Raw genomic sequence first — 27,362 nt, 5'->3', positions numbered from 1 at the left:
ATAGTATTGTTGATGCCTATTAAAGCTGTCAAAAATATAAAACCCATCAGGAACTGGCTGGATTTCAATAGTAAAACTGAAAGTTATGAGCCCAGTGTTGTGTTAACAGAAGACAATACAAAACATCTCAGCAACCATGAGAAAATGAGCAAAACACAGTATAATGCGTGCAGAAATATACAGAACGCACTTGCACTAGTATAAAAATATCCACAGTCCTCAGACAAATGTAAACTGGTACAAAATAATTCCAAGAACAGGAACATGTTTACAAAAGGACATGTTAATATAAAACCAGGATCAGCTTCTCCCAGACTCATGCGCAGCACAGACACACACGTAGTCCACGGAAGGGCCACATGTACCGAGGATGAGCAGGAACTTGACTTGCCGTAAGTCAACAGTGTCTGTGGTACATCGCAGCCAGCACTGCCAGCAGAGGGTCAGAGACAGGCAATGCAAGAGCAAACAAAACCAACCCCCACAAAACCATTCCATCCTCGGGAATTTTAGGGCTTGTCCTTTCCCATGTCGTTGTTTATTTCCTGATCATTCAGGCACCCAAGCAGCAGGCATAGCAGGGAACTGGTGGTGTAAGCAATGGGGTTTATCCTGCTGGTGTGGGTAAGTATTTGGTGGCTCTGGCAACAAGTGGACAGCAGCACACAGTGATGCCTGTGCACAGGTGGTGACAAACTGCCTTGCTGAGAGAGGGCAGGAAGACAGGGAAGGAGGCTCAACAAGGTGAGGGGCTGGAGTACCTCGGGGAAGCAGCCACTTCCAGCTCCCCCACAAATTAAATCCTTCAGCATATAAGCAAGCATCAAGATCCCACAGTCCCCATGGCAACAAAACAAACCCAGAACACCTCAGAGGTGAGTACAGCTTTGGAGAGCAAGTGGGAAAAGCAGGGCTAGGAAATGGAAGCCTGAGTTTGGGAGAAAAGGAGCTTTGCCAAGCTGGTGATCTTTGCTTTAGACCTTGTGTAAAACCTCCTGAAGACTTTCTTCCCTCCTCAGATCACTTTCCTATACTGTTAGTCCAGAATGTCCCGAAGCTCAATCTGCTCCTGCAGCACATGCAAGTCTAGAACCAAAGCTGGGAAAACCTTCAGCTCACATCATCTCAAGGCTGCTTCTGACTCTTGAAGGCAAAGGTTCACATTTTTGCCATCGGTGAAGATCTGTGTAATCGCATGTACAAGAAACAGACTTGCAATGCTCCGATCACAGTCTGCAGCATATACTGCAGGAATGGAGAAGCAGAGGAAGGGAGTAATGCATCATTAAGGCCTTCGGGGTTTAGCTGACAAGACAAAGCAAGGTGTTTCTTTCCCATGGACCTGGCATGTCAGTCTCAGAACGCTGCATTTGGGCACTGAAAGTCAGATGCCAAGTGTCCATGCACACAGCATGCATTGCCTGTTGCTTGCACAGAAGCCCTCTTTCTGGCAGCTTGATTTGGACTCTTTCCAGCACACAGGCTGTTGGCCATTCTTTGAGTTCAACAGCCAGTTACAGGTTTCCATAGTGACAAGACTTAAAAGCTTGATTAATTCTCTCCATGGTCTTCTTCCACCCAGGCCACAATTTTCCCCTCCCAACCAGGAATGATGTCATCATCATGGAATACCTACAGAAGATAAAAAAGGGAGTTCAGCCATGTCTGGAGTCTGGACACCACTCTTGTATGGTGTGCATGGATGCATTAAGACAGAAATCCTAGCTCAGGTTTGACTGCACATCCCAAAGAACATGTACCTCATCCACCATTCACAAGGCTGAGTAATCTTTTTGAGGTTTAGGTAAAGTCCAGCCAAACCAAACCAACGGATTAAGCCCCTTCTTTACCCAGCAACCCTTGAGATTATTATTGGCCTGTATTTGACAAGAAAGGTGAAATGAAGACAGGAAACATGCCTTTTCTGATCCAGACTGCAATCTTGCAGATGGCTGCCTAGTCAGCTGACTGCTTCCAGAGAGGATAACCCTGTGCACTTGTCTTAATCAATCTGTGAAACAGGAACTATCGCAATAACCTTTAATGAATCCAATCTGCACTGACACCAGTCTGAGCAAAAGGGGGCTGTAATGCAGTACATGAAGGAAAAGATGTCACAAATGGAGTTACTGCTGGAAAACCTTTAAAAGGATGTGTGAGGATGTTGTTGGTTTTGGGTTTTTTTTAATAAACCACATTTACCTAAAGTGTCTCTCACTGCAACAGGTTTTATAAAGCCACTTAAAGGGCTAGAAGTGTAGCCTGGGTTTTTGCCCAGTGTTCCCTGAGCAATGGTGTGCCACAGACTGTCTTTGCCAATAGCCAGCTCTGCCCAAGAGGCTCTGCAATCCCCAGGCAGCTGCAGCTGCATTCATGTAATTGCTCTGTCTGGGGATGAAAACATCTACTTTAGCACCTTAATCTGCAGAAATACACAGTTTGTTTGGGGGCAAAATCAAAGATTTCATTAATTTAGAAGTGAGGTGACCACAGACCCCAGGGTTGTGCAGTAACACTGAACACAAAGTGGGTGGTAGCTGAATTCCACTTACCTCCTCCTTGACTGTGCCAAACTCTGGATCCAGGGCTTTGAAATGGTACCGGTGAGTTCCTTCACGATCAATAGCTACCTTAAAATCCTTCAGAGTCACTTCCCCTAACCTGCAAGGGAAGAGTTTGGCACTATCCTATGGTACACTGTTACCAGATTTAGCTCAAGTGTAGTAACATGGCAGCATGCAGAGCCACAGCACAAGTCTAGCTGGGCATGTGGGTCCCTGGCCACAGGGATGTGAAAAGTCTGTCCCCTCCAGGAACACAACTGTCAGTCCCAAGGTTGTCTGCAGAGGAACAACTGCCTCCTGATTCACAAAGAACAACCTTTTTCACTTTCTCTTTTCCATAGACACCCATACTTATGTTGTACTACATGCCACAGTAGAACTGCTTGGCTGCTTTCTCCTGCTCTTGGAAGTTACTGAAAAGAGGTGGATATCTTACGACAAAACAATTGCATCATCTAGAGGACTGCTTTAGGCAGTTTTCCTCACACAACGGTATGAAATCCAATGCCTAAGTTAACACAGAGCAAATTTGGGCTAGCTGTGACTGTACCCAGAAGAGATCAGACTAATGCATTAAGGGGAACCAGCACCTCCCACATCAGGGTCAGCAAGGCGAAGCCAGACCTCACCTCTTTGGTATGTTGACCATGAAAGGTGTGAGGGAGCGGTCAGTGAAGTATAACACTTTGGTGCAGGCACTGGTGCTCATCACGGGTGTGCTGTGAGAATGAGGCAGTTCTGCAAAGAAAAGAGCACAGTCGTGGGGGAACAACTTGTCTCCTACAACAGGAAACAAAAGGGTGGCTCTGTCTTTTCCCAGTACCTATAGTCTCCTACAGCCTCATAGACTTTCTAGGTAACGTTTGCAACCCATATTGGAAAATACAGCATTCATAATGAAAAGCAAATGTGAAACGGGGTGTCAGAAAGGGCTGTGCTGTTATGCTTGTGTGAAATAAGAATGTGTCAGTGCTAGACACTGATAGCACAAGAGGGGAAGAGGCAACTGTAGTTATCTGTGTCCACTAGATGGTGCAAACCAGCAGGGAAGCTGAAATAGCATTGCATTTCCCACTCATCCCAAGGAAAATTGTTTGTCATAGTTATTTATACTGCAGTACTACCGAAGTGGCCCAAACAGACTCCCACTGTGATGATGCTTTACAAACAAGCAGCCATAGATTGCCTCTGCCCCGCTTCCGTTGTAGCAAAGTCTGATCTGTGCAGCAAATGACTTAAAGGAGGAAAGCCAGCTCTGGTAAAGGGAACAAGAAGCTGAAGGTGGCAGATTCCCAAGGAGATATTAAACCTTGGACTTTGGCCAGCAAACCTAAGCAGTGAATTTGGCAGTCAGAAGGCTGGAGGTCAAAGACACTTACTGGATTTGGGAGGCCAGGAGTCTCTACACTCATTTGTTGCTCGGCTTGCTGGTGATTTCCCCCGGGTCTAGGGTGCAAAGCCAAAAGAGTGAGAACAAGATGTCACCAGTTGGAGCTCCCATTGCTGCTTAGCTCTGGGTTGTGTGTGAGGGGAGGAAGTTAAGAGCCAAGTGCCCTAGGAAGGCTTTACCCTTCTCTCTTGCCTCTTCTGTGATTCCACATGGTACAGGCGTTCCATTAGGCTGGAGATGCCTTGCTCCAGGCTATCAATCGTGTGATGCTGTGGATCGTGGCCACTGAAACTGTTCCTGAGGCTGCGAAGAGCATCACGAACCAGCTGCAAGTCATTTGTCTGCCCAAGAGACCACAAGTCAGTCAGGCTAACCCCAGGCTGCTCTCTTCCCATCTAAAGCCACAGATCTTAGAAAGGGGAAATATCTCTGGAGCCTTCATCTGCATCTGGCCAGGAACACTGCCCCTAGGTACACTTACCCCTCGGTGTGCTGTGGGAGCAGCTCCTTTCCCTGCTGTCTGAAGGAAGCCATTGCTCTGAGCACTGTGACCGCTGCAAGCCATCACCTGTTCAGGGGAAGATGTGTGTGCCACTAGGAATGCAAGTGTTAGGACCTCCCCAAAGGTTCCAGTTTGTGAACATCAGTATGATGAGAGAGCATCAAAACCTCCCACGTTAGTGATATCCCATCTTCTAGCAGGTAAATACACTCATTAAGGAGAGTGCAGCCTGTCCTATAGGTCATGATTCCTCTCATACAGGTGGAGAAGAAGAGGCAGAGTCAGGAAGGAGCTTGCTGCTACATCAGAGGGCTCTACAAGTTCTAGTGAGTGTTCAAGTGGCACTGCACAGGGACCAATACTGGGGCTGACACTCTTTCCACCAACACAGTTCCAAGTGCTCAACAGAAGGGTCAGTAGAAAAAGGAAGAGATAAGAAGCTTAACCATTAGCTACTGTTTGAGCTGAAGCTAGAAACGAAGAACCTCTGGTTTCCACTCCTATGCTCCCCTCCCCATTTCATCTCTTAGGATTTTGACACAAGACACTAAGCCAGAGTGCTCATGCTGAGAGCTTTGCTAAGATGGATGCTTTACATAGTCTGGCTGCCTTGGTTATGGCACTGACAATGAGATCGCAGAGCCAGGCCATTCTGGGATGAAGTGGATGATTTCTGGAGATAGGCAGTTAAAGGGTGCTGGACAGCACTGTTAGAAAGAAACATCATTCCAACAGTCTGATGTGTAGACCAAGTCTTCCCATACCTCTTCAGCCTCTCTCTTCATGCAGTGAACTAGCAGTGCCTCTTTGTGCTCCAACTCCCTCTCCAAATCCACCTGGGGGGAGTAGAAGAGTCAGCACAAACTGAGCCACCAAAGTGCCAGCTCTCAGGGCATCACCTCAGGGCACCACCTGCTCCATACCTGTTGGTAGTTGGCCTCAGAAAGCTGCCTAAGCATTTCATCCAGTTTGGTCTGATGCTGCTGTAAGTGCCGGTCCTTCTGGCACAGTTCTTTCTGCAAAACATTAATCAAGAGAAACATCAGAGAAGCTGTGGATGGCCCATCCTTGGCAGTCTTCAAGACCAGGTTGGATGGGGCTTTGAGAAACCTGGTCTAGTGGAAGGTGTCCCTACCCATGGTAGGGGTTTTGGAACTAGATGAGCTTTATGGTTGCTTCCAACCAAAACCACTCTATGAAACCATTCCATGAGTCTATAATCAGGACAGCAAGTAGGGCTCAGAATCATCTTACCATGGCAGGGAAGGTTATGCCACCTGCCAGGATCAGGTTCCTCTACATGCTGACTTACATAATGTGTGTACTTCCACCTACATGTACTAAGCATCAAAGCTTGCTTTGAAAAGGTCAGTCAGGTAGTAGTAGCCTGGAGTCCCCTTGCCCAGCAAAGATCCACAACTGAGGCCGGACAACTGTCCCAGAGAAAACAGATGCTGCCCCCAGCAAAGCCTCCAGTGATGAGAGGTTCCATTACCTTGTATTCTGCCAGTAGCCGGTTTCTCTCATCAACCTTCCTCTGAAGGTCAACCTGCAGAAATAACACAGAGGTGTAAGGTAGGTACTCCTAGAGAGTTAGTGACAACCTCTTTGCCCCTTGCTCTAAAGGGTGACCTGGGACAAAGTATCTGCAGAGTTTAAGGGAGCTGGTGTCTCAGGATGTAGCCTTTTGGACACGACACTTCCTTCCTTGCCCTTCTCTCTCCAGAGGGAGACTACATGGTGGCTCCACCTGCCAAAGTGCCACTTGCTAATCCAGGGAGCACAGTGAGGAAGGAAGACTGCAGCTGTACTGAAAACATCATGGAAAGCACCATCCTGTTCCAGCTGAAGGTCTTGGAGGACAGGAAATGCAAGGGAAGAATAAGCAACTCCAGTGAGTCCCACAGCTGGCCAATAGACTGTGTGCAGTTTTCACTCTGCAGAGACCTTTGACTGGTCGTTCACTATCCCACGACCTATGCTGCAACCACCAACTCCACACCCTGTGACTGCTGGAGCCCTCAGGGCCACCAGCCTCCTAAAATAATCCAACCCTCATCAGCAATGACTCACGTTCTGGTTGTGCAATTCCTCCTTGTCCATGTTTGCTCTCAGCAGTTCCTGCTTTAGCTGAAGAACTGACGCATCCTGTTGAATCAGCCTTTGCTGTAAAGCATCCTAGGAAAATATGTTATCTGTAGGAAGGTGCAAGACAGAAACAGAAACCCTTCCCTGGGAAGCAAGTGACCTAGATGAGTGGCTGTAACACAGTGGGGCTACTCACAGGGCTCCAGAGAGCTTCTGCCTTTGTTTTAGGTAAAAGTAATTTCCCTGCCAACATTCAAGCCATAGGAGACAGAGGGATTTCTGTGCTTCTACCTGGATTTTCAGCTCCAGAAGTAGCCTGATAATTTACTCTTATGAAAGAAAATAGCAGTGTCCTTAGAGGGTCCTTTCAGTGGCCTACAGCTAGTGTCTGCAGCCATACATCTGCAACATCCAGGTGGCAAAAGAAGGCCAATGTCAGCTAAGGACACAAGGAAACTCAGCGTGACCTAGTCTCTCTTAAGGGGAGGAGAGGACTACTGTCAGGACTAATTCTGCACCTTTCACTCATTGTTATCCAGAAGCCAAGAGCTCTACCTTGGATAGCTACTGCTGTTTGCTTCCTTCACAGGAGCCTGACAGGCAGCTCTAAAAATACCTCTGCTCAGGAATACGCTATTAGTGTGCAGAATTCCAGGGGGAAGAACTGAGCAAACAGGAGCCAGAACTGTGAACAATGCTGCAGCTGAGGAGGACAAAGATTCCCCTGTGCTCTTTTTCCTCTACTGTCAAGAATAAGTTCACTGGGACAATTCTACTGTGCATACCATGATATGGGGGGGAAGGGGAAAGCTGTGAGAACCACACAAACATCCTACACCTCATGTGTTCTTTAGGGGAAACAGAAAAAAGAGAGGATATTTGACCACAATCCTACAGATACAAACACAACTCAGGAGACCTAACTCCTTGGGCCTGCATTAACTGTAGTCTCTTCCTGGAGCTTGAAACAGACCATAAGATCCCGCACCTCAAAGTGCCCTAAATACACCTTCCTCAGAAGTGTATGGGTGCTTCTGGCTCTACTTGTGCACTGCAGACCCTAGCATTTAGGAAGGGCCCTTTTCCTCACCTTTATTCCCTGTAGGTTTCGAGCTTCTTGTTTGTATTTCAGTAGCTCCTTCTGTAAATGCAATACAATTTGATTAAATGGCAGCTTGTCACCCCTTCAGAATCAAACGAAGTCACTGTTCTCTGTCCCCAGGCACCTGCTCCAGAAGAAAGCACATCCCACCTTTTCCCACAGATCAAAAAGTGTGTCAGGCCCGGAGTCATTTTAATGAGTAATACTCAATACATTTTAATAAGTAATACATTTAATGGGTGCTATCCCACAAACTTATTAACTGCTAATATTAATACAATAAACACTTCACAGCCATCTACTGTGAGAGCTCTCTGGGTCAATGAATTATGATCTCAGGGAAGCAGGTGCTTGCACTCCTGGAGGGATGAAGTTCCCATGCAGGAGAATATGGGAACAGAATTAGAGCCCGAACACAATACATCCCCTATATCATCCATTCTGTTGTCCACCAACCCCCTGCTTCAAATCAAGCAGGGTAGAGTCTGCAAAGATCTCTTGACCCAAAACCTCTCTTTCACCTCTAACCTTTAAGTCTTGGTTTTCTTCCACACTCTGGTCCAGGCGACTTCGGATTATGATCTGAATGTAAAATACCAGGTTGTTATTGTGCATGACACTTGCCTGGGGCAGAAAAGTGCAAAGGGCAGCTTCATCAGAGAAATGTAGATACAGCAATGTGCTTACCAGCTGCTCCTCAGGGCAGGCTCCACGCTCGCAAAGTTCAAAGGACCCTTCCTGCTCATCCTCAGGTAAAGACCCATTGAGCAGCAAAGCCTGGGAAGATGAAGGAAAAAATCTCCTTCTCAGGGGTTTCAAAGGAAAATAGGCTACCTGCAGCTCTGGCAACAGTCACGGACAGCAACAGTTTCATTTCCTATTTCTGCTGACTTATTCCCCTCAAAAACCAGTCCCTTGTTCAGGAATGAACAAGAAGATTTATCCCCTGAGAAAGCTCTCTCAGAGATCTCTGTAATCTTGCCCACGGAAAGACACCAAACATGGACAACTACTCAGATTTTTGGAGAGTGACATCTGTCTCAGGGTAGCATTCACTACAGCAACAGATTTGAAGTTTAAAGCACACTGAGCCATCTTTACATTGTAAGGCTCCTCTTCTGGAATGAGGCTGAAGTATCATACCCCTGCTGAAAGAAGCCATTCTCCTCACCACATGTCTGTACAGGACCTTAGAAGCAGGCTGTTCGGGAAGCCTAATTCTGTTCTACACTAGACAAGGCTGAGATGCATTCAGAACTGTTGTCCAAAGGAGGGAAGAGCCCTTAGCCACACAGTGAAAATCAAGCTATGCCCTGTGCTTCAGGAAGGCTCCTAGAAGCACAACATTAACTCCTTCAGCAGCTCCAAATTAGCCTAGGTATCTGCAAAGAGATGCCAGAATTCTTACAGTAGACTGAACCAGCCTGAAGGAGGAAAAAGTGCACTCCAGGAAGTGTGACAAGCAGGACCAGGCCAGATCTCCAGCAGGATATACCCTAGTGGTTTTCCCTAGCTGATGGCCTTCACATTGACCCTTCCGTTTTTAACTTCCAGGACTCAGAGCACCTGGCATGTGCCCAGATGTTACACACAACTGCACACACTGGGAAGTCATGCCTCTTTCTTTCAGTTAGATTTCTAGTTTATTTCTACTTTAATTAATTTCATGGCTAAAACCAAAATGTCCCATTTGCAGCAATACTCCAGTTCAGCCCCAGATGACTTCAAGGCTGATAGCTCAGGTTCTGCCTGCTGATAGAATCTTCCACTAAAGAGCTACAACTGCTGCCAAACAGCAAATAGCAATCTGCAATCAGTTAAGGCAGAAGTTGTTTGGAAAAGTGTTTCCTCCGTGCCTCCCAAACTCTTCCCAGTGAGACACTAAAGCAGGAATCACACAGGAACATAAAGAGTTACACAGTTTTAGTGCCCTGTGGGGTATACATACATCAGATCCTTGATATTTCAATCAAACTCTCATGAACTGGAGGCTCTTAAGTATTGAGTAAGAGCAGGAAAATCAATTAATCAAATCCAATTTCTTGGCTAGCAGCATCAGCTGCCTCTTCTTACTCGCAGGGGATGAGGGGGCAGCAAATGCCAGCTGCTCACCCTCATCCTGAAACACAGGGTTAGGGCTGGAGGAACAAAACATGCCAGTCCCTCCAGTGCTGCCTCTCCCTGCTCCCAGTGGGCACATAATGCAACTGGATTGTACTGGTGAACCAAGTCAGGGTGGGTTTTTTGGGGGGGGTGAGTCTTTTGTTTCCTTCCCATTGTCCAAAGGGAAACCGGCCTCTGATCTGCACCCCACCCTCTGTCCCGGCTGTGCTTTCACACAATCTCTGCTTTGTTTACTGGCACATAAATATTTACAACTCAAAGCCAGTATGGTTCCCAGCACAAACAGAAAGGAATAGCCCTGAGAGAGTTCAGGGTCTTTACCATATGGATCAGGGGCTCTACTCTGCATGCGGTCACACACACTGGGCTGAGGGTCATTGGTTGGGGGGGACCAGAACAGGGCAGCTAGGAAAAGGTCCCACAAATAGTTCTGTAGAGAATGTGCCTAGCTCACTGAAAGACTGATGCAAACCTGTGCAATCATCAGTTCTGTGAATCCTGATTGATTTCCTGACATTTCTTGTCTCTCTGCATTACTTCCGATCACAAATCACAGAGAGGCTGCTCTATTCTCTCAAGCTGCTAACAGAACCTGCAGGCTGGTAAGTGCCCTAGTGGAGAAGCAGAGTCCCTGCCCCAGCACATGGGAAAACACTGCTGCATCTTTATATTTGCATAGTAACAAATGTGCTTTGCATAGTGCCAGCACATACAGGAATTAGCCTATCATCACAGGACAGGGCACCAAGCCAATGAACCCACCTTAGGATCTGGACTCCAACCAAGAGACAACACAGACATAATCACCTTAACACAAGCTTTGTTTTAGATTCTCTACAGTGGTTCCATTCTTACCTGCATTCAGTGTGCCCTTTGCCCTCTCACAGTCCACTTAAATTACTACCAGTGAATATCACTGATCGTCTGTCCTTATAGCAATGTATTCTTCCTCTCTCCACACTCTTCTCTCTCCCTACCAAATAAGAGCCTCAAATCATGTCAAGTTCAAGTTTCGGAGAAGTCTGAGCCAAGAAAAAGAAAAGGTTGTGTCTGACTGGTGTTAAACATCCTTTCTTTGAAACCCTGGTACATATACTGGTGCTGGGGAAGTTGCAGCTGTCTTTCTTCCTTCCCTGGGCTCTTTTGGTTAAGCATACTACACAGTGACGGGGGAAAGCATACCCTGCCTCAAGCAAGACTGTGGCTGGATCTACCTGTCTTCTAAAACACATCCGGGACATTGGAAAGGGCACTTTTTGGCATTTTCCAGTCAGGAAAATGTGACCAAATCACAATTGCAGGAGCCAAGAGGGTCTAAACAGTGCAAGAAAGAAGTGAAAGTGCTAAGTCAGTATCATTCTGTTGCTGCATAAGCTTTCTACTAGCTGCAGCCAATATACCCCAATGCACACTATCCACACTATCAGAAATACCTCCTCATTCTGATGGGAAAAGAAGTGTGTTTGGGAGGGAATGCTGCCTGAGAAGAAAATCCATTACCTGCAAGCCTGAAATCATCTTCTTTGCTTCCTCCATTTCCTTTTCCAAATGGTCCTGTTGTTCCAAAAGCTGCTCCTCCCATGAATTCTCCAAATATGACCCAGGGTTCCCGGTGTGCCACTCAGGCTGGAAATGAGATTCTGTCTCTTCTGGAGGAGAGAACAGCAGAATGTGGTCACAGCAGACAGAGGAGTCCAGAAAAGACTTGCATCACACAACAATTGCCAGCTGTCTGCACTATCAGTAACAAACCGCATGTCTTCTAGCCTGTACCAAGGAAGTTGCTACAGGTGTGACATCTTGTCTAATCTAAAGGATTTACGTCTCATTGTACATGCAAAGGATGCTTTCCTGAATACACATGTATCAAAGATGAGCATCCTTCGCCTTTGTTAACTTTGCAGCATCCGATTCCCCAGTACTGGAGATTTCAAAGCACGTCCCAGGGGTCAATACCCTGCACCATGTGGGGCAGAAATTACCTAAGGAGAGAAAAGCAACTGTGGGATTTGAAGAGCATATCCTGGTTTTAGAGGGTGCATCAAGAACCCACTGAAGGCAACACAAGCAATATTTCTACTTGTCAAATAACATGTCTTTCCCAAGGTGGACAACACACCTAACTCTAAGCCAGACTTTCCTCTTAATAGCAAACTTTAATAGCCCTGCATGGCTTTCCTGATCCCTACAGCATAAGCTGGATCACTGGTTAACTATCATCCACTGGCTAGCCCAAGCATTTCCTAGGAGAGCTTCTCTGTCACTTTCTGCTAACCAGAAAGAGTTATTATTAGGCTGCATTTCTGAGGAGGAAAAGAAAGAAACAAACAACAAAAATGGATTTGAAAACTTCTTTGAAAACCTCTTCAATCTGCCTGACAATTTTAAGTGCAAACTGACCATATCACAGGGCATTTGTGGCGATTCAGCAATGGACTTCTCAATGCAAACATCATGACAATACTAAACAGTCTTTGCAAAGAGCCACTTGACCTATGTACAGATGTGCTCTAAACACAGACACACAAGGACAAGTTACATATCATGGGCTTGACAAGCTCACATGGACTCTTTAAGGGAATTTTGAAGGCTTTTTCAACACGGCCTAATGAGGCTGTGCTGAAAACATTCACCCTACAGTCACAGTTACATATAACCCTGTCTCCAGAGCTTCTTATTTCCCAAACACTATTTGCAAACCTCACAGACGCTGCCATATTATGGCATGATTGGAGGATTAAAAGTTTTGGGATTCAGTTTTACGTGAACAGATTCTCTACATTCACTTCAGTCACCAGGGAACTTTTCAGCAAGTTTACAACACAAATGCTCATGAAAAGGTGAGCTGTAAAGCATTATCTGCAAGGTACCTGTTTTAGTTTCTGTTTCTTCAGTGTGGATGATCACAAGTCTTTCCTTCTCCTCTGATGGGGCTACAGTGGACTCGCTCTTCCCACTGTGGGTAGGACTAGGTGATGTAAGACTGCAGAGGAATGGAGAAACAGTTACTTTAGTGCTGATCAGCATCGTCCTCATCTAAAAGTGAACATGCAGGTAGGCTTTGTGAAACTTAGAGTTATCTGCATGCTAGGGAAGCTGTTAACAAACCAAACTGGGCATGTAACTTTTCCATGACTCCACATCAGTGTTATAGGACTCTAACTGATAAGTAGCACAATGTGCCTCTTCATTTTCCTTAACCGAATGCACGTGTGAGACTGTCACCAGAGAACTCACATACACTCATACAGGGGTGAGACCACACCAAATTTCAGCTCAGAAATCACTTAGTGTGAGCCTTATATTCATACTGCAAGCTGAACAAAAAGCCACCCTGGCTTGCTTCACCTCTTGCTGCAGCTTTCAGAAGCACCACTTAACTAACTTGAAAACCCAAGGGCAAAGCATTTTTAGAAGTCAGATACCAGCCACTCATGGTTTTGGGTTAAAACTTCTTGAAAGTACCCACATCTTGTCACTGAAGCCATCTCAGCTGACTGAGATTCAAGCAATCTTTTCCAGGCATTCTTCCTAAATGCATCACCCAGACAACATCAAAAGGTAGCTGAAGCTCACTGACCCATTCAGTGTACCTCTAAAGTCGCAGGAACTAATCCTTGCAAGTGTGAGCAGGAGTTAATTTTTCATTCTCCCCAACACAGAAACAAAGGACAAAGAACAAAAAGAAAACAGTGTGGAAATAATGGAATCGGTTTAGAAAAATAAGAGGCTTCAACAGCTCATCTTCTGCATCTTCCCAGCACTGCTGCTACATATTCTGTAGCTCTCTCACAGAATCAGAAAAGGCCTGCAATAGAGATGGAAATGACTTGCTAGCAGATCCCATCTGGTCTACTCCCACAGCCAGTGCTGGCCTACTTCTCATTTATATTACAGCCCTTCAAGCAGCCTAGTGTTAATGGTCCAGACTAAATGGACTTTCATCATGTTAAAGGAAGAGATGAATGCAACTTACTAAGTGAAAGAGTAACCATCTTCTAATGGGGATTTCTAACAGCTACAGTACCTGCTCTGTCCTACTCAAACAGGGTGCACATGATTGCTAAAAGGGTCCAGGAGGGTGGGGTTAAGTGGTCCTTACAGGTCTCCACAACATAGAGTTTTACAGATAATTGCTTAGGGATTCCTTTGTCCACAGTCTCCTTTTCAGGCAGGTTCCCTATTTTTAAAGGCCAGTGGGTTCACATCAGAGACAACCTCTCAAACCATGCCAAGCAGTCCAAGAGCTACTGAGATGCATGCAGATGAAGCAGTAGCACCGATCAGGTTGCCTCTTACAGAGGCCTTCAAGTTAATGCTGGAAACATTTCTACAGTTTCTTTATTGATCACCAAATCAACAGATTATGACATATCCACTGATGTACTTTGTTCTTTCAAGTACATACAATCCATGATTAAAGCATGCAGAAAAAAGTGCTGGGAATTAAAGCTATTCAAGACATTTATGAATGCAAACTGTTCCACTTTATTCCTTTTACCAATTGGTTCCCTAACCCGTATCTTTTCTCTGCTGATCCCCAGAGCTGCCAGTGCCTGCACAGTCAAGGCTTTAGGGCAACATCCCCAGTGATAAACCTGAATCTTCATCATTTTAATAAACACCCCATCCCTGCCGTTTCAAATGACAATGGCAACAATCGCTCACCATTTGACCTGCTTCCCTCCCATGATCCCACTTTAACCTTTCGCCTCACAGAATCCGTTTCCAGGGAAGCCTCGGGATTCTGGCTACAGACATGCCTTGTCCCTTCACATGCTCGGAATTCAGTGCAGAAGATGCCAGGTCCTCTCAAACTACTGCAGAAATATCTTCCATCCGCTCCACGTTAGCCGGAAAATCCACAGCAGAAAGGAAACAACAACCAAACCCCTCTGGGTCCTTGCAAAAAGGCGTTAGATGGCAGATCACCAGCCCACACACATGGATGTAATTCCAGAGTCAGGGATTCTGAAGCCCAGGGTTTGCTTTTGCTGGTCTTTCCTCTCAGGTTATTTGTCTCTTGCTGCTGCATTTTGGCCACCTGGACACCCAGTTGTTTTCATCACAAGGACGGCGATGTTTCTCATCCCATTCTGCCCTCTTTAGACTCCAAACACCTGCTGCAGATGCCAACGAGCAGCCGAGAGAAGGTGCTCCTGCAAGCAATGGGTTCCCTCTCCTCCAGGCTTGGATGCGGTGTCGAAGACGGCAGCAGTACTTCCCAACCCTGTGCACGGCTTCCTCTTCCTCGCTATCTCCAGCTCCCTCTCCCTCCTGCTGTCACACAGGCTGTGCAAGGCAGAGCCTTTTCTCTGCGATGCCTGGCTCAGAGTGGGGGAGGGAAGGCTGGTGGAAGGGGAGGGGAAAGGGAGATGGGTGGGTGAGGGGCTCGGTGGCCTGGGAATCCATCTGATTTTGGCTATTTTGCCATGAATCATTTCAACTGCCTTTGCTTATTAGAGCTTTTGTCTCTGGGAATTCTCTTATTCGGGCTGTGAGCTCTCTTACTGAAGAGTTAATGCAGAAATGAGCTGATGCTAGGCAGGGGATGCTGCCCTGGGACAGACACAGCAGCAGCACAATTAGATGGAGGGGGATGGCTGCTGTTAACAACCATATCACTCACATTAAAAATAACAATAATAAAAGAAGTGGCTTGTTTCTCCCAGCCAGTTCTCATAACTAAACCGGTACATTTCCCTCTGGAAGGAAAGAGGAGCAAGCATCTTGTTCTCATCATGAAGCTGCTATCAGCAGAAGACACCTCCAGGAGCTGGAGATCAGATTGCTCCAAATTTATTTGGATAGATCACTGATTCCTTATGTGAAGATTCTCACCATACTTTGTCCTGTCAGAAATATCACCATTAAATACGGTAAAAGAATTCATGATATTATGTGGAAAACCAGAAAACACAACAGAATGATAAGGAGGTGCAGAGAAATTTTCACTCACCCCCAAAATACAGCCACATAAGATCAAACAGCAGCTGATAATCCATTATAGGGTAGAACAGGACACATAACATATGAGAGACCTTAAACGGAAGCATGAGTGGAGGGAGCAGCACGTTTCACTCTCTGTCCTACTGAGATTACGTGTGAACACTGAACACCAAAGTCCTGTGATATTAGCCATGAAATCTGGTTGCAAAGACCAGAATATTTACATCTCCCCTGCAGTGACAGCTTCGAAAGTACACTCTCTACTGCCATCGTGTGGACACAGTGGTCCTGGCACACATGGAGCTCCCACACTCCTCAAATGTGTATGTCTGCATTTATAAATACAAGATCACAATGATAGCCGGTAAATTTAGGGGAATAAATAAAAAGCGTATTCTTTTCTTCTCTTCTCTATTGGGCCAAGCAACCTCACTTCTCAGGTACGCAGATGCCTTTCGTACTATGGAACATCAAAAGTGGCCTGAGAAATCATACGGAGACATCCTGTCTGTTGAGAAATCATCTGTGGCAATCTGTCCTCACCTCCTTCCAAAGGCTCCACCTGTACATTCTGGTTGCCAGCAAAACCTTCAGCTGCATCCTTCCTAATCCTATTCCTCTGGTCTCCTTGAGGAAAGCTCCAGAGCTTTAGAAAATAGGAACTCAGAAGTTCTTAGCACTTAGCTATGCAATCATGTAATGAATGAGATAAATTTTATCCGTGGGAGAAACAGCAGTAAGCCACTGCTTCACGTTGTTTCCTGAGGCTTCATTCTCCAGATCAGGCAGCAGACTACATGCTGGGATCCTCTTTTCTACCAGAGCTAACTAGATCACAGTGACGAGAAAGGCACTTTAGGCAACATCAGAGAAAGGTCCAGATCATGGCAACAGAGGTCCTTACCTGGAAGAGTGGGACTCCAATGGCATGTTCTGCTGCCCTTCATACTGCTGCACCAGTGCCCGGACACTCCAGTAAGGGTTTTCAATCTCCTCATCCATGTTGCTATTTCTGGAGATAATAATCATAGAATGAGGGAAGCCTCACCTGATGGGAGCAGAAATTCTTGTCTCCAAGGAGGGTAGGAAAGCTAATGAAAGGAAGGCAAGGAGGGGACAGACAGCTAGAAAACTGCTGATCAAGAAAATTCTCCTATCAGGGAGTTCCATTCCATCTTCTTGGTGAGAGGGAAACAGAGGCAAACAGGCCCTCCCCTTTTAAACTCATCCCTAATTCTGTGACTAGAAAACTACGAAAGCTCTGGGAAAACAAAGAAAAGAACAGAATTTGCCAAGGACTTGCTTTTCTGACAAACTCTCTTGGCTCAAGGCGTTTGCAATAGGAACCTTTAACATTTAATTTTTCAACGAGATATAGCATTTCAACCTGATTTCCAAACTGCTTCCCTTGGGCCAAGATAATATGGGCAAATGACCTTCAGCTGTGTAAATTAAACCCTCAGTAGACCACCATCTGGCTGCCATTTAAATGTCATTACTATTATTATTATTATAATCCACATGGCACCTTTTGCAAGTGTTAAATGTCCTTTTCAGAATTACTTCCATTATATACAGAAGCATTCCTTCTGTATATGGATCATCTCCTTTCATTATCACCAGAACTCCCATGCTTATATGGTAGGCTGCATCAGCTGATTAACAGTACAGCAAGCTTAACACTGGGATGAACAGCAATATAGAAGACAGAATGGACTTGTACAACAGGCTCAGAACCTCAATTCTGAAAGTAGCTGCTCCCAGATCTGTAACCAGTACTTATAGTTAAACCTTACTGTTTCACTTCAAATGAGAATGTCTCCAAGTACACAGCACCAAGAAGGGCAGTGTGCTCAGCATGAAATGAGGAAAATGAGGCAGCAGAGTTCCCTCTGCCTTGGCCATAACAAACTGTTCTCGTTTCCAGTGAGATAACAGAGATGTAGCAGTTATTTTGCTGGAAAACCTGAAATGAACCTGGGATACCTGCAGTCTTCATCAAGAGGCACCCAGGCTAGGTCAATATTCCCCTTTGTTAGGCCACTATCTATTTAGGTTTCAGTGAGCCTGCAGTGGTTTGCCTCTATCTGTTTGCTCAATAGCAGAGCTACCTTACACCAAGAACTGTCGGGATAAAGATGGATCTATTTCATATGAAGTTGTGTCCATCTGCTGACATGATCCAACCTCACAACCAGGAAAACTCATTACCTCTGTCTGCGCCGGAAAACATCCCGGCCGGATTGCAAGACATCCTGACGCACATCTGCCAGAGCAGCCACCGCTCCCTGGGCCACTGCAGCAGCTGAACGAGGCCTGTGACCCACAGATGATGCTGACAAGGTTTTCCCCACAGTGCCAGCAGGGCTGTGATTCATTGCTCTACCAGAGCCTGGTTTGAAATGAGCAGCTAAGGCCAGGATCAGCCTCATGATAGATTTCAAGTTCCCATCAACAATATCTGCGAAACACAAAGCCAAGGACAATGTCATTAACATGAAGTCCCATCAGAGCTGCATCTGACCAACAAGCACGAAAATAATTAAACCCAATGGGACTATGCCAGTAAATGAGGACTGTGCAAAAAAGACTGCATTACAGCATTGATGCTTAGCTCTGACTCCTTTGTACAGAGCAGCAAACTGACTGCCACCTATAGATTCCATGTTCATATACTCAGAACACATCTGAATCTTACCTCTATGGCCATTTCCAGCTCACAATCCAGTGGGTTATGCAACAGCATGTGATAATTACTGAATGCTCACTGGCAAAGTGCAGCAGTTACTGAAGACTACCATTGTGCTAGCAGTCTCTTCAATCTGCACATGGGATTTGCATTTGTTTAATACTACAGACCAGAGAATAGCAACATTTTCTTCAGCAATAGTGCTTTGTACCATAATCTGCAGCATGCTGCAAATGTTAAATAATCAGTTTTAATGATATCACACTAGGCATTTTCCCCAGCATACAAACCAGCTCAAAAATATTGATCTCAAGTTCACTGCAAGAATCTCTACTAAAAACAAGGGTCACACACTCCATGTGGTCTGTCACAGAATTCTTCCCCTCTTCCTCATCTGGAGGACCACAGTCAGAACTGTTACTAAACCACAGGAGGAAAGCAAATGCAAAGCCTCCCCCCCAAACCAATACATTATCTGTTTGATATGAAACAACAGAAACAGATCTTCACAAGACAGAATCATCTGTGTTGACCACCAGGGTACATACCTTTTGCTGATGTCTGATGCATGCGGATTTTTTTTGATGCCACAAACTGTAATACTTTCTCCACATTTTCCCTCATCTGCTGCTGGCTGGTGGGGCTGGCCTGAATGCCATTCAGCTTCTCACCAGCTAAAGGAGTGAAAGAATCTTATTAGAGAAGAACCGAACCACTTGGTGTTGTCACAGGAATTGCTATAGGTGTAGGGCCTGGTGAAAAACTGCATTGGAGAGTGTCCATGCTCCAGCACAGGACCCCCACTTCAGCAGGGGAAGAGTGTGAAGAGGAAGAGGCAGCAGAGATAATGTGCAATGAACTGACTACAGCCTCCATTCCCCATTCCCCTGCACTGCTTAGGGGGAGGAGGTAGAGAATTAAGGAGCAAAGTTGAACCCAGGAAGAAGGGAGGATGCCAGCTAGCAGGTCACTCTTCCAAACATGCCACGCACTAACACCATTCCTCTACAAGGTAAATCCTTCCATAACTCCATTCCAGCCTTGTAGGAGTTAATATGGTCCCTGACAGATTTAGCACTTCGTCTGTAACTGCTAAAAATAAGGACTTTGACAGAACTGTATTTATGATTTGCTTTATGACTCTTTTCTTCCAAAGTCACTCCTTCCCCCTCTGCAAGCTCTGACACTGTCATTAACATCTGCCAGTATGCCTGACAGATGCCAGAGCCAAGGCCAGCCCCTTCTACACAAGCTCTAAAACTGCGAGATGAAAAATAGTGACATATGGTGTTACTGACCTACAATCTCAATGAGCAAAGCAAGAATGACTCCATCTCGGAGATCCTGTCTGAGGTCTTGGACTGGCTTTATTGCTGGCTTCTTCTTCAGCTGGGAATTCACCCAGGCCACATATGCCTGTAGTTGTTGCTGGAAATAGAAAACAACATGTTTGCACAGCATTGTCATTTCAGGGGGAAGCTGCACAGCTCTTTCTTTTTCATGTTGTCTTTTGCCCTTGAAAGCAAACACCAGTGGTATCATTACAAAGCCTGCTGAGCACTAACTGACATCACTGCATACTCACTCCATGTCAAGCCAGGAAGAGCAAGTAGGCAGGAGGAAAGGACTCATGGTCTAAGCACAGCTGAGAAGATTTATATTATATCTAGGTAGGTGCCAAACAAATGCGATCATCCCTTCAGTTTCGTTGCCAGAATTGGTTCACTCACAGTATTGTGTGGAAGAAAAGAGTGTGGATGCGACACTAATCAAGAAAGTAGAAAACCCACAATGCAGAAGCAAGAAACCAGTTCTATTTCCCATTAAAATCTGCCATCTACCAAAAGAAACAACCAGGACAGATTTCCTGGAAGAGACAACAGCCTCTCTCCTTAACACTCCCAGCATGGTTCATTTGTACTGTTGTAGAGTCCCCTTCCTCCATTTCCTTGGAGCTGCACTAACATTTCTGATGGAAGTATTTCTATTTCTGTACGTATGGAAAGTGGCTTGTCACAGCACTGCAAGCCACACCTGCAAGACCTGAGAGCAAGGAGCACTGTCCTTCCTGCAGGTCATGCTGGGTACTGTCATCACACAGCTGTGCATGTTGCCACAAGAGGAAGACCGAGAAAACCTCAGGTCAGTGTTAGGATCCTTCTAGCATAAGGCAAAGAGCAGATTCGCATGACCTTTTCCTTTCCATCCCCCTCTCAGTACCACTTCCATGGCTAGTAGAAGCACTGGTAACACTGAAATCCATTTGGGCTGGGCTGGTGTGGTACATGGAGGGTAAACAAATGGATCCATTTATGGGATTACCTCCCTTTTCACTAATCTTCCCCTTATTCTGCTGATGCAGAACGTTTTAAGGCTCCATTCTGTATTATCTCAGCAACGTCAGTCAGAGTTTATGCTTTTACAGCCCATCAAAGTCACAATCTGATCACAGCTTCGCTCTTAATTATCCTGACACAGGAAATCCAACTGTAATCACACCATGGTTCGGTCTGCTGGTTCAGAAAGGCGACTGGACCTGCATTCAATCAGTTCTGCTCACTCAGCAGAGCACTGGAGAGCAGAACAGAGGAGATGAGCTTGGGGGACTGCCCAATGGCTTCTGGAAAATAAAGGAAGCAGAAGTGGCAGATCTGATGCGTGCTTGCTGGAGCAGACTTGGCCTGTCACATGAACTGGGTCTGCATGCTCTTCTTTGCAGTAATAGCAATGATGTGTGTCAGTTTTGCCTATCCAAAATTAATCTATTCAAGCAAGTACCAGAGAAAAGAGGTAAGTTTGTCTATAGTAATACAGCATCATTATAGGAATATATAGATTAAAGATGTATCAAATAGGGTTGCAGCGTGAAAACTGCATCTGAAGTCTGTGTGATTCAGGGAAATAACCTTATCAAATTGTGTTTACCACCTTGCTGTCATTTTCCAAATAACCTCACAAAGTTCTAAACTGTTGTATTCTACTAACCCCACAAGGGCACAGCCCCTTCCAGCCTGCAGAACATTTGCAATTCTTAAAGCAATCCATATGGTTCTTCCTTTCAGACACTTCTTTTTTCACTCGAGGGAAAATCAGACCCTTCACTAAGCAGCTTGTTTTGTGCTTCTTTTCTCTGAACATTCTTCATGGATTCATGCTAATAGCTGCTGTGATGCCGCAGACTTATATTTCATTAGAAGGTTCACTTTGTTGTTTGGTTGGTTTGGTTCCTTCCCCCCCCCCCCCCCCCCCCAGTAAAGCATAAGATTTTCCTGCAGAAGTTCAGACAGTTTGGACTGCTCAATATTTCCTGATTTGGTGTCCAAAAGCTGGAAGATCTAATGACTTTAGCAAGAAACAGCTGCAAAGTCCAGGGAATAAGCTGTCACTCCTGGCAGAGGTGAGTGGGTGACTGAACTTGCCAGGAAAGTAAGATAGAAAAGTTTAGTGACCTAAAAATGGCAAAGTGCTGTTAAACGTATGAAGGGACAAAGCTCACTGACCACTCAGGACTTTCTGCTTCTCTCTGCATTTTAGTATGAGCTTCTGATCAGACAAATCTTAGACCTGACAGGGTTCACACTCCTGCCCCACTATTTCTTTCAAAACAAGGATTTTTCAGAAGAAAAACATACCAGCCTAGTCTAAGATCTACTATGCAGAGCACATGTTATTAGGATTATGGTGGAGTTAAGCTTAATCCTGTTTATGTTAACACAGCTTTGCATTCCAAAAAAAGGCCAGGTTTACCTGTGCCTTGCAATAGCAAAAGGAGCTCCCTTACCTGAAGGAAGCTGGAGCCCTGACTGTTCAGCTCCTAGGCACATCACTGTAGGGGTTTATATCCAAGTCATTCTGGAAGACTTAAAAGACCTTAGAGGGCAGAAGAACATCTTTAAAGCAAGATACTAGGGGCTAACCACAGATGTAAGGAGTTTCCCCAACTTGCAGGCACTTCTGCTGGGAAACCACAGGTTAGCACAACACATCTCAGAGTAGGATTTTACTTTGGATCACATATTCAGCACATACCTTGAAGAAGTGCCTCAGACCTATTGCCTATAGGAAGACAACAATGGAGACCAGCAGCATGTATCTTTGTGCTTCCAGTTAACAGCCAATGATATGAAGGAGGAAAATGCCCTTCCAGGGTCAGCACATTTTTCTCAGTATTCCCTTATTGTTAATTACAATTAAGTGTCATTATCTAGTATTTTCTACAGGTGGAAGAAAAGCAGCAGCCCTACTGCAAATCTACTGGCAGTTGTAGGTGTCCTTGCTATTCTCATTTAACCAATGCAATTCATCACCTGCTGCTTAGGGCTCATGTTTCTCCCTCTCAACCATCTACGAGTCCAGTCTGCCTGACAGTAAATATATGTAGATCACAATGCCTTGATATGCTACTCCATCCTTTATTATCAGTGTTACCTGCATTACACCGTATAAGGTTAATTTTCACCTCCTCTGAGATTAGGGTATTGCACATTTTGAAGATGGAGACGCTTTCAGAGGGCCTGACCTCCTTCCTATCATGTTACAGTAGACTCCGTATCAGTCTCTGCTAGGAAGAGATTACTTTTCTGCGTTCATTTGACAAATGTTTTCTGTAACTTCAAAGACTCAAGCAGCAAAAACCTTTGGGAGTTCTGTGGACTCTTTCTACGTTCAGAAGTCTGAAGATGGTGTCCATTCCTTAAACAAATTCCCTATCACTGCAGGCAGCAACTACTCCAGGAGTCTACTAGATGGAAAGTCATGTAAAATTAATCTTGTTAGGATGTACTCCTTTGAATCAACAGTCAGGTATCCACGCTCCAAAATGTTGCTGCCATTCAAAGCTAGGTTGCTTTTGGGATAATCTCTGGCACGTTCACAAGATGTTTTAGTGCCTCTGCCTTTTCCCCAATCTGGTATTTTGAAGCCATTTTCTATGCAAGCATACAGGCAAAAAGCTGAGCCACAAGAGATCTCTTACTGTAAACTGCAAGTATTTTGGAGCACATGATTCACCCTAAATTGTCAAATGGTTCCACTACACCCAAACAAAGTCCAAGGTCTGTCAAAACAAGTTGTACTGACACATTCCCTGATGCTTCAGGAAAGAAAAGGAGCATTGTTCCTTATTTAGCAGAAGGCAGTCACTCAGTCACTACCCCTGGACAGGGGAAAAAAAGCTTTGTGAAGAGATTGAGCACACTGTATGACTGAGCAGTGCTTTCTGCAGGCAAGAACCTTTCATAGGAAGAAAAGGAAAGGGACACTCAGTGAGGTTGGCTGGTCCAGGATGAACAGCATTGAAGGCACACTTAGGACACAGGCTCTGTTCCTCACTATGACAATGACTTGCTGTAAATTTGGCAGCTCACTTTACCTCTATGTGCCTCAATTTCTACCTATAAGCAGCTGTACTAATTTTAATGTTCCCTGTAAAATGCTTTGATAACAATAAATCTTTTACTGTTACTGTGCAAACGCACTGTAATATACCCTGCCAAAGGGCAGTCACTGCTATGCAACCAAGTAATAGCCTGGGTTAGACATACAGTGAACCTCACACAGGGATTGAATCCTAACTGCTCAACCCCTAATCCTATATAACAACAAATACATCCTTCCCTTGCTGATAGTCCTATTGCTGGCCAGGGACAAAAGCTTTGGGAAAAAATGATAAGAATTCCCACTAGAGCAAGCAATTGTCTGCTGAAGTACACTGCCATGTAAATCCAGGTATGGGAAGGCCAAGCTGTGGTTTTTGGTGGCTGTACTTGAGGTTTAACAGAATAGCAACACAGCAGTTGCCCATCTCTTGTAGAACAGACAGGCAACCTGGCAAAGTTCACATGGTTCTTCAGATCCCAGCCTTTCCCATTTTGGCCAAGCTTTAAACAAGTGTGCCTGACCATCCTCTGGCTATAACAGTGTAGTGTGCATGTAAAATACTACACCAAAGACTCACAGCAAAACAAATCTGATGTGAAATGACACTTGGCCCTACTATGTGGAAAACAGCAGCATCTCTAAAGAGATGCTGTATTTAGTATGTATTCAGATGCTGTATTTAGTATGTATTCATGTATTTAGTGAAACACTGTCTCTGAGGGATTCACCACTACAGAGAGCTTTTAGTTATGGGCTGGTCCTAATGGACTGAACTGGACAAGGAGTCAGAAGAGCTCTCTTCAGAGTGAATCCTATTAGCTATAAATAGGACTCATTGCAAGCAGAGGGTGAGTGCAAGTTTCTTCTGCTAAGACTGCAGTTGCAGAGACATTTTAATCATAGATCATGCATGTTACACCAAGGGAAACAGAAGGGCTACCAGAACAAGACAATAGCAAGTCTATACTGCCAGAAAATTGCTTCAACCAGAAAACCAAACCAAAATGAAACCCAGGTCATTTCCCACAGCAAGGATTTCAGATCCCACAGATCAGATGCCATCTAATCACATCAAGTCCACTAACAGACAGAGCAAACCTTGAAGATTGAGAGAGAGAGACTGTATGGGTGGGAAATCCAGGAAATACCTACTTCATGTGCCATTCAGCTAAGCACCCACTACTTGGGGGAGAATATTACATGAAGCACTTGGTGAGGGGGCAGGCAATGAGCAGCCTACTAGGGAGAGAACACAGAATAAACCTGCACTGTGCTACTTGCATGCCTACTTCTGGGAATAGCAGTTCTCACATAGAAGGATGTGTGGGTATTTCCCCACGCAGACAGAGCCTTGTGTGGTAACTCTGCATTTCACTTTGCTGCTGTTGGGACACGCTGGTTTCAAAACAACCTGTGCCTGGGCTTTTAAAGAAATCACTGCCACTTCACTCTCTGGAGAGGTGCCAGTCCCAGGCCTGTTATTCTACCTGATCTCAGAGGGAAAACATAACTATTTCAAATTACTCATTTTACAAAGGATAGCGGCAGGAAAGAATGCAAAGGAACAAAAGAAACTTGCCTGTGGCTGTGTTAGGTAACTTTTCAGGGATGGATTATTGACCAAGATGCTGAATTAGTGAGGCCATTCCTGCAGAACCCCAGTTCATTGCTTGTGTTAAGTCCGATTTTTAATCTTGACATTAACCTGCTAATATCACTAGAGACTACTAAACTTAAACATTAGTTTGGGAGCCACTCACTTCCAGCTTTCTAACATCAGAGTGGCGTGTTGAGATCAGATACCTTGGGACACTCTCACATTCAGGAACTTGTATAAATAAGCACCTAAGTTACAAGGGGGGGAAGTACAGTTGGTGGATCTAAGCAGAAAGCACAGAACTTCACATTTCCAACTGTATCTGTGATGTGTTGCATGTCCTTGCCAAGTCACCTAACCTCTCTGTACCATGGGTTCTGCACTTGCAAAGTTGATTTCAGTTTTACTTCAGTTATAATGTGAAGCATGTGATGTGGCAGAGAGATCCCAAGTGGGAGAGGTGCGTGAATCTGCTCTTATGGTGAGAGAGGAACTCTTTGTCCACAACTGAGAAGTGTGTGGGTCAACCCTGACAGGGTGGGGCTAGCACTGAATGTAAATAGTAATGCTCCCATTATTAATTATATCATTAATATACAGGTTACTATTAGCTTATGCCAGAGAGGGATCCCCTGCCCTATAGCACAGGTAGTGTAAGCTTGAGCTAAAGCAATATCTTTAATAGCTAAAAATGAGAGTGAGATAGTCTGTGCAGGCGGGGATGGAGTATTTACATAGTTACACAGAGCAATCAAAGGAGGCCTGTGGCTGGCGTGAAGCTGTGAGGCTCAAGTTTCATACCCAGTTTATTTTCCCTCTGATGGCTTAAGCTCAGAAGGGATGTTCACGTATGGAATATGGGGCAGAGCAGTCGGGTGAGGGGCTGAGCTTGGCAAAGATGAGGAATGACCAATCGCAAACAAAAACAAGGAAGAATAAAACACATCATAAGACTATCTGTGCCACTAGGTGAGAAAGCAAATAGGAACTGCTTGGGTTTAGCACAAGCCCCCACAATTTTCCTTCCTTTTCAGCAGACAGGAAATCATACCCAGCATGGTCTGCACAATGCACAGCCAGGCAGTGTCCATAGAGAGACCAACAAAACTGATTTTCTGTGCTCCCTAAAGAGGGAAACTGACAAAATCTGCATTCCCCATGCAGCTACAGGATCCCCATCTCTGGGATTGCCTGGTGCTTCTCACTCCTTATCTTATGATTTATTAGTCTCAGTAAGAGCAGAATAAGCAAATAAAAACCCCTTTAAATTACCCTTTCCTGACTGAGATGAATTTCAGTCCCTTAAAGATTAAACCTAGAGAACAAGATGGGCAAAAACCAGCCAGCCTTTTCTTTGTCAGCCTCTCCCAAGAAACAAAGCAGATTTACAGGCTTCCAACTGCCTTCAGACACGGAGATTTCATACACTCATGAGAAGAGTTAATTCTATATAACAAACTGTACTCCATAACCTAGCCGCTGTATGATTTACAGGAACAGCAGTAAAGCAGTGAGAATAAAAACACCAGCTGCAAACCAGCCACAAACTCTTCAGCAAACTGCTTACTTACAGAGCCCTGGCTGAGCTGCTCACTATGTCCTCCTGTTAGTAACCCTCCCACCTTGAAACCTTCTTTTTCTCCGTCTCGGATCCTCAGAGCACTGAAGACACAACAATCCCTGCTCAAACGCATGCTGCCTTCCCCTAGCAAGGTCTGTGCGAGACCTGGGGCGTGCATTTACCTCCGTGAAGCCCTCCTGAAGGATATCCAGTAAATTCCCCCTGGCCAAACAAGCGAGCATTCTCCAAGAGCCCACTGACAGGCGAGGGGCTCAGAGTACACAGGGCAGCTCTTCCAGCTCTGGTCACGACCTCTTCTTCCTCCTCCCAGAGACAAAGAGTTGGAGCTCATCAGGGACCGCATTCATAGTCCCATATGTGCAGCCCGTTACTGCACGCAGATAGTTGAGCCGAAGT

The 27,362-nt window shown here is 45.3% G+C and overlaps 1 protein-coding gene across 2 annotated transcripts; it reads right to left on the bottom strand.

Moving 5' to 3' along the window:
- Positions 1–46: 46 nt before the first annotated feature.
- DIXDC1 (DIX domain containing 1) lies at positions 47–27,311 on the bottom strand. Of its 2 annotated transcripts, XM_034069587.1 has the most exons (20): positions 27,128–27,311; positions 19,707–19,836; positions 18,957–19,082; positions 17,931–18,180; positions 16,624–16,731; positions 12,641–12,753; positions 11,271–11,419; positions 8,334–8,423; positions 8,175–8,228; positions 7,635–7,685; positions 6,530–6,634; positions 5,952–6,005; positions 5,380–5,472; positions 5,221–5,292; positions 4,436–4,522; positions 4,134–4,295; positions 3,944–4,010; positions 3,194–3,302; positions 2,553–2,661; positions 47–1,632 (listed from the first exon to the last, which is right to left on the bottom strand). In XM_034069587.1, exons 1-20 carry the CDS (start codon positions 27,185–27,187, stop codon positions 1,552–1,554), a joined length of 2,070 nt encoding a protein of 689 aa, XP_033925478.1. In that variant the 5' UTR covers positions 27,188–27,311; the 3' UTR covers positions 47–1,551. The 2 variants fall into 2 exon arrangements, with proteins under 2 accessions (XP_033925478.1, XP_033925479.1); XM_034069588.1 differs by lacking the exons at positions 16,624–16,731; positions 17,931–18,180; positions 18,957–19,082; positions 19,707–19,836; positions 27,128–27,311 and adding an exon at positions 14,439–15,028.
- Positions 27,312–27,362: the final 51 nt, after the last annotated feature.

Source organism: Melopsittacus undulatus, chromosome 15 (genome assembly GCF_012275295.1).
Source record: "Melopsittacus undulatus isolate bMelUnd1 chromosome 15, bMelUnd1.mat.Z, whole genome shotgun sequence".
Lineage (NCBI taxonomy): Eukaryota > Metazoa > Chordata > Aves > Psittaciformes > Psittaculidae > Melopsittacus > Melopsittacus undulatus.
Note: the sequence above shows the minus strand (reverse complement) of the source record. Positions and strands in the feature narration are given on the sequence as shown.